Raw genomic sequence first — 7,203 nt, forward strand, 5'->3', positions numbered from 1 at the left:
ACAAAGTGCCCAAGTAAGAAGTGAACTTATAGTTATTCGAAACAGCTGGAAAACTCTAAGCAGCACACGATAAACTGCTGAGGTGCTACTGGTTCATGAGAAATTATGCAGTGCACCACTGCAGTATGCTCTAAAGTATCTAGATCCTCCACTGCTGTGTGCAAAAGATATCAGTGTTTGTCAGGCCAGGGTGAGGGGAGACTCCCAAACAACAAGTTCCTCATAGAAATGTGCATCACAGGATAACAGTGTTCCTCCAAGAGCGCTCTGGTACCAGCCAAGAGGCAAAATTTAAAATATTAAAACCCTAAAGACATGTAGCATGCTATAGCAACGTTCTTTAATATTTCCTTTGCCATTTCAAGTCTATAGTTTAAATACTTTTGATCGTGAAGTCACTGCAATGGGCTTTCACCTTGGGACAGGGCTACTAGCCATGTGTTGGCCTTGACAGTGACAACCTTCACCTCTGAAAAACTAAGTTGCAAATTTTCTCCAAGGCTTCCCTAAATATTAAATACATCCCTCATCCACATGTTGTACACTTGTTATCAACCCAGTAAAAAACGGAATGGAAAAACAATGAGTGTTAGTATTTCCTAGCCCCATTCAAATGGGGCAGCAGCTGGAAGTGGAGAGGGCCTCAGATTAGGACAACACCAAACAGAGGAGATTCTGATGCCAAAGTGACACATTTAGCGTACCAGTATCAGAAGATTTTCCAACATCACAGCCACTTGTTAGTGGTGTTGGTGTCTGAACTCTGGGGCAGCCAAACAATATTTGATATTGATATTTGATATTAGACTTCTACAAGATACTTTGCAAAGTTTCCAAGCAAATTATGAAAGCCCTAATATTTTGCTCTCCTGAACTGGCTACAGCATCTGCATGATAAGTCACAATAAAGCACTGCTCTTCTGTAACTCAGTATACAATTACTATAAGTTCATGAGCTTTCCTCATCTTCAGACGTTCAGAAACCAGGCCACACAGGTAACATTTATCAGGATATTTCCCTCTTCCATTTCCACTTTAAGTGCTCTGCTCCAGCAACCAAATCTTAATTTTGGGAACCCATGTCTGCTTCTTGGCAAGACGTTTCCCAAGATATTCTTCACAAGGACAAGTCTGAATGCCTCAGTCATCACATAGACCAGGGGTTCTCAAACTGGGGGTCAGGACCCCTCAGGGGGTCGTGTGACTATTACATGGGGGGTCATGAGCTGTCAGCCTCCACCCCAAACCCTGCTTTGCATCCAGCGTTTATAATGGGCTTAAATATATAAAAACCTGTTTTTTAATTTATAAGGGGGGTGGGTTGCATTCAGAGGCTTGCTATGTGAAAGGGGTCACCAGTAAAACAGTTTGAGAACTACTGACATAGACAAAGCTGCTTGTTAATTGTATTTCCACGAGTTTCAATGCAGAAGTCATCCCAACCCCATAATCCTTGTAGATCTCGTGTAGATGATGAAAAGGCTTGTACAAAGACAATGTACAAAAAGAAAACCCATTCAAATTAAGCAATACCCAAGTCCACCCAGAGCGGGGAGGGGAGTGGTAAGCAGGTTACTTACTTTTCCAAGTTCTGTAGGTGCTCCCTGACTTTCTGTACCAGGCCCAGCTTGGTATCATTGACTACAAAATCATCACAGCGATAACTGCAAGGAAAACAATCAGCAAGCGTAAAGGGTTTCAGTGACGCATTGTACTTCAAAGGCTGGATATAGCAGACGAGCTCATGTGACTATGGGAGCAAGTACTGGAGGCAATAGGTATTTAGTGTAAGAGATGGAGGGATCTGAAACAAGGAGGCAAAACAATTAACTTAACCCACTTCTCAAAACTATTTTTCTGTTTACAAGAGGTGCAGGCAGCTTCTGACTCCTGTGCTCTCTCTTCTCTACTGCAGCTCTATCCCCAGACCACATCAAACAACAGTTTGTAAAATTAAACCCAGGACTCCAGCCAGCATCTTCCCACCAAAAAGTAAAACTAAAAGCATCAAGTCTCATTGGTTCTACTTCAGGTTTCAGAGTAGCAGCCATGTTAGTCTGTATCTGCAAAAAGAACAGGAGTACTTGTGGCACCTTACAGACTAACATTTATTTGAGCATACTTCAGAACTCCAAGGCTCCAAAATCGAAACGTGCCCTGTGGAACTGATATTGGCATTAGAGGCTCTGGTTCGAAGAAAAGCCACACCACTCAGACGGAAACCATAGTGTATGCAGAACAGGCAAATGAAATCTGTGATTGTATGTTACCTCAATACAAATAATTAAACTGATTGTGAAATATTGTTACTACAGTCGTGCCATGAACCCCATTGTCCTGGGTGCTGTACGCACTCAAAAAGAGAGAAAGCTCCTGCCCTGAATAGCCTGCACTCCAAACAGAAGAGACACAAAAGAATGGGGAATCAAGGCACAGACTGGTTATGTAATACGACTTAAGTCGCACAGGAAGTCTGTGGAAGAGCTTGGAGATCTTGGTTAAGGGCTTGGCTACACTTGCAAATTACAGTGCAATAAAGTAGCCCCAGGCGAACTAGCTCACTATCCATCCACACTGGCAAGGCACGTAGAGCGCTCTGACTCCTCGGCTACAGTGCTGCTGGTACTCCACCTCGGTGAGTAGAATAACTTTTGATACACCTCTGCTGGAGCGCCCCAGCATCAGTGTGAACAAGGTGTTCCATTACTGCGCTCTGATCAGCCTCTGGAAACGTCCCATAATCCCCTTAAGTCAAGTGGCCACTCTTGTCATTGTTTTCGATATGCCTTTTGAAAGCTCCGTTTGACAGTCGGCATGCTTATCTGCTCCGAGACAAAGCAACCATTACTGTGGAATGCAGGGGGGGCAAGAGAGGTCTGCTGCTGTCTGAACTTACAAGACAGCATGCTGACATGCTCTCAGCCCCCCGAAAACCCACTCTCTCCCCCCCACATACACACACAACACACTCCCCGTCACACTCCGCCCCACCCTATTTGAAAAGCATGCTGGGATAGCTAACATAATGCACTGCTCTCTGTGGCCATTGCAGGAGCTGCTAATGTGGCCACACCAGTGTGCTGGCAGCTGGTGGTGTGGACAGACTGCAGCGTTTTCCCTACTGCGCTCTACGAAGGCTGGTTTAACTCAAAGCGCTCTACATCAGCAAGCGTAGCCATGCTCTAAATATCCAAGTCCTGGTCCAGTGCCTTAACCACAACCTCATCCAATAGGTTTTTGTAAGATGTATTTCCGCTACAAATTATTTGTCTAAGAAGGTTTTATGTATGTGCTATACAATGGGGCGAGCAGCATGGAAATGTATAGAAATCAAGTAAGCATCTGGAAGCTGTCAGGAGAAGCAGCAGGAGGGAGACTGCTATTAACAGAAACCATTAACTGTGTTGTGCAAAGAAAGAGCCTGATTCCCCAACTGCCTTCATACCTCATGTAAAGTGAGCATAAAATTCTATCAAATCAAAATGGCAGCATTTTCACCCCCTCTGCAGAAGCAACATTACACAAGTTGCATGGTTGTAGAGAATCAGGCCCCAAGGCATTTGTAACACAGCCAATGAACAAATGCTAACAGAGAATCCTTACAACATATAACAACTTCAACGCATGTTTCACAGCAGTCTACATCTTCATCCCAGGGGAAGAATCTCTTAATGAGGGCAGATATCTCATGCTGCTTTCCTGATTAAGCAGAGTCCCCTATCAAAATCTACACTTCTGGAGAAGCTATATTCCACTCCCACGGAACAGCTAGCTATACTTTAAACCTGTAATTTGACATGCAGTTAAGACTACCAGCTTCCCAATACTGTGCATCAAAACAACTGCAAGATCCACTCTTCAAGCAGCTCAAGCTTTCCAAAGGTCTCCCCCTAAAGAACTCTTCATTGCAAGAGCCTGCTCTAAGAAAATACAGAAGCTGTAACTAAGGAAAACAATTCTAGTCTAGAAAGGGTGAACCAGAACCAGAGAGGAAACCTGCACACATGAGGAGAGGAGGAGAAATGCCGTTGTTTAACATTTCTATTGCAGGATTGCTGAGGCCTCACCCAGATTACGACCCACTGTTTAGGCACCACATAAACATGTAGTGACCGTCACATCAAGAATTTTGCAACAAATTCTTTTAAGATAAATGCACAGCTAGCAGCCTCTTTCTAAAGGGAGACTAGGCCTTCAGGGAATGCTTGCAAAAACTGAAAAAAACATGCTCCACTCTGTCTTGAGGTACAAGTAAATGTGTGCGCGCATTTGGGGAGGGGGGAGAGGAGGATGGGAAAAAGATTTGTGTCCTATGGAGAAGTCTGCTTCAAGAGGATATCCCCGACTGCTCTCAGCGAAGCCTCTCATATTCCCCTCCTTTGTTCTGTGTGCATATGTAGGAGACAAAACCTTCCCCTCCATGGGTTTGATGCGGAGCCACTCAGCTCATCCCCTTTGCTGCTTGTTGGGCCACTGATGATGCAAGTAGGCAGGGGGTGTTGCTTCAAAAAGATGCAGCAGCCAGGGATCTGAGCAGGGCCAGTGCAACCATTTAGGCGACCTAGGCGGTCACCTAGGGCGCTGGGATTTGGGGGGTGCCATTTTCTTCAGCCACCCCGGTCGCCCCCAGCATTTAGGCAGAGGGAGCTGGGGCAGAGAAGCGTGGGTAGGGCCGCCTGCAGCAAGTAAGAGAGGGGGTGGCACGCAGGGGAAGTCCCTGCCCCACCTCACCCCTGCCCCGCCTGCTCCCTGAGCGCACTATGGCTGCTTCACTTCTCCCACCTCTCAGGCTTGTGGCGCCTAAGCTGATTGGCACTGCAAGCCTAGGAGGCGGGAGAAGTGAAGCAGCCATGGCATGCCCGGGGTGCTCGTGCGTGGAGCAGGAGTGAGTTGAGGCGGGGGGGTGCCTTAGGATGGAGGGTGTGGGGAGCTGCTGCAAGGGGGGTGCCTCAGGACAGAGCGGAAGAGCTGCTGCGGGGGGCGGGGGGGGGTGCCTCAGGGCCGGGGCGCAGGGGGCAAGGTTGTAAAGTTTCGCCTAGGGCGCGAAACATCCTTGCACCGGCCCTGGGTCTGAGAGAAACCCAGACTCCAGCCCTGAACAAACCCCAGCCACATGGATGCTGAGCCAGGCTGTATTTCAGCCCCCAACACCTCTCAGCAATGGAGGCAGAGTCAGTGCAGATGCAATGCAACTTTGAGCCACCAGAATACAAGGACTGCACCCTGATGCTTCCCATAGGAGACCCAGTACAGAACAGGGGCTGGAGGGAAGAAAAGGGCAAGGTGCATTCTAACTGCCCTATGTAGATCCTATTGACACATGCCAGAAGGTTCCTAGTGCACATTAGTGTAGTACTGAATCAGACGAGACTACATGCCAGCCTTTACAGTGTGTCAGCAGGGTCAACACACGGCATTTAGGGCACTCTACAGTTTACAACCCTCTGGTACACACTGCCACCCCTGTACACTAGCCCTTAGTTACTGAATGAAAATGCACCCCTCATTTTATCTCCTATGCAGAGCTAAAGGAAGAGCACCTTCTATATTTTAAGTTTTTCCTTGAAAATATTTACTTTCTGAACTATAGCCATTTCTCTCCTTTTCCCTCTAGTACAAGACTTGCTTTGTTTTTTTTTAAAAAGCGTGACTACATAATAATCATCAGCTCAAGTTACTCCCCTGCTTGTTGGAATCAGTGCTTTGTCAGTTAATCAAAGTGTCTACATGAGACACTTCAACGATTCACAATATTTTCACTGCATTAATCTTTGAGATAGTTCAAAAAGTCCGCAATATTACTAGCCTTAATTCAAATATAAATAATTTGCCCTGTTGTAGTTTAAGAATGTTTGGAGTTGAAAAATGAAGGGAGCAGAACACCTTTTTTGCAGAAAGTGATATCCACAAAATCAGCGTGCACAGGATTTCTGCAAATGCTGTATGCAAGAAAAGAAAGTCACTCAAATTTCTTAGAACTACTAAGATTTCCATACACTGAAAATGACCCAATTATCACTTCCAAGTATGAAACATACAGCCACAGAATGGCCACTATCAACATAAGGAAACTGATAAAGAAACAGGTTTTCTCCATTTACGTTACCGGTGACACCCTATTATGAAAAAGGAAGGGAGTCGTTAAGTTTGCTTTACCTTTCATTCATTTGTGCTTTTTTAAGTAAAAGTACTTTGCTTACATTGGTCAGTTTCACTTCCCTGCTCACACCAACAGGGCGCTGCTATGTGTTTGTTTCTTTCCAACAGAGCCCACCACTTTAGGGCAAACTACACACAGCCCAACTCTGAATCACTGGAAAGGATGGAGTGGATGGATGCTGGTGGCTTGTGCTGTGCCTAGCACCAACACGCCCATACTTTCGCCTGAATGGGCACATTAGTTACCTTGATTGCGTAACAGCCCACATCTGTAAGCAGGTAATGAAAGCCAACTTAAATGAAACAGCAACAGAACATTTTATCTCAGATGAAAGAACTACGACGCCACTAATATATGGATATAACAGGCTGCTTGCCACTAAATATACAGTTAAATGTTCCTTTAGCTCTCAGGTTCTTGTAAGTTCAAACCTTGATTTTGAGACTCAGACACAAACAATTTTTTGTTTGTTTGTTTTTAAAGAGACTTACAAAATCTTTTTTCAATACAAATGCTTTCATGGTACTTCAGAATTAAACGGACAGTTCTTTTAAGCCATTGTGAACTCAAGCACTACTGTACTACAGAAAGAGTGGAAAATAAAACTGACTACAAACAAAAAAGTGAAACTGATATGTTTAGAGTCAAACCAGTAACAAAAAAAAAAAAAAAAAAAAAAAACAGAAGCAACAGGAGCATTGAAAACACAGCACAATTGCTACATCAAAATAGAAATCATGTTTAAAATCCAATCTACAATTTTTTAGTTTAAGGAGTTTTAACATAATGAGATTTCTACCTAAATGCTGGGTGAATATTGACATGTTCTTATAATGTGATCATTAGGATTACCACAGACTGAACTGTGCGCCACTTGGCATATTGCAGATCTGCAGCATGCTTTTAACAAAGTGTGTAGTTCAGGGAGGGGGCTATAAGGAATACTTCCTTATATGGTTTAGCATGGCATTTTCCCCTCTTATATACTTTCTATTTTTAGAATCTCAGCTTTAAGTCCCAAGCCTAGTCCCTCCTGGCCCCCA

General features: G+C 44.6%; 1 protein-coding gene across 3 annotated transcripts in view; it reads right to left on the reverse strand.

Moving 5' to 3' along the window:
- The window catches only part of USP3 (ubiquitin specific peptidase 3), a 70,262-nt gene that overhangs the window by 21,851 nt on the left and 41,208 nt on the right, over positions 1-7,203 (reverse strand). For all 3 annotated transcript variants that reach the window (XM_075069538.1, XM_075069539.1, XM_075069540.1), the window contains one exon: positions 1,581-1,664. In XM_075069538.1, the coding sequence (XP_074925639.1) occupies positions 1,581-1,664 (84 nt within the window). The remainder of the gene's footprint in view (positions 1-1,580; positions 1,665-7,203) is intronic.

This window comes from Chelonoidis abingdonii, chromosome 9, assembly GCF_003597395.2.
Source record: "Chelonoidis abingdonii isolate Lonesome George chromosome 9, CheloAbing_2.0, whole genome shotgun sequence".
In the NCBI taxonomy this organism is placed as follows: Eukaryota; Metazoa; Chordata; order Testudines; family Testudinidae; genus Chelonoidis; species Chelonoidis abingdonii.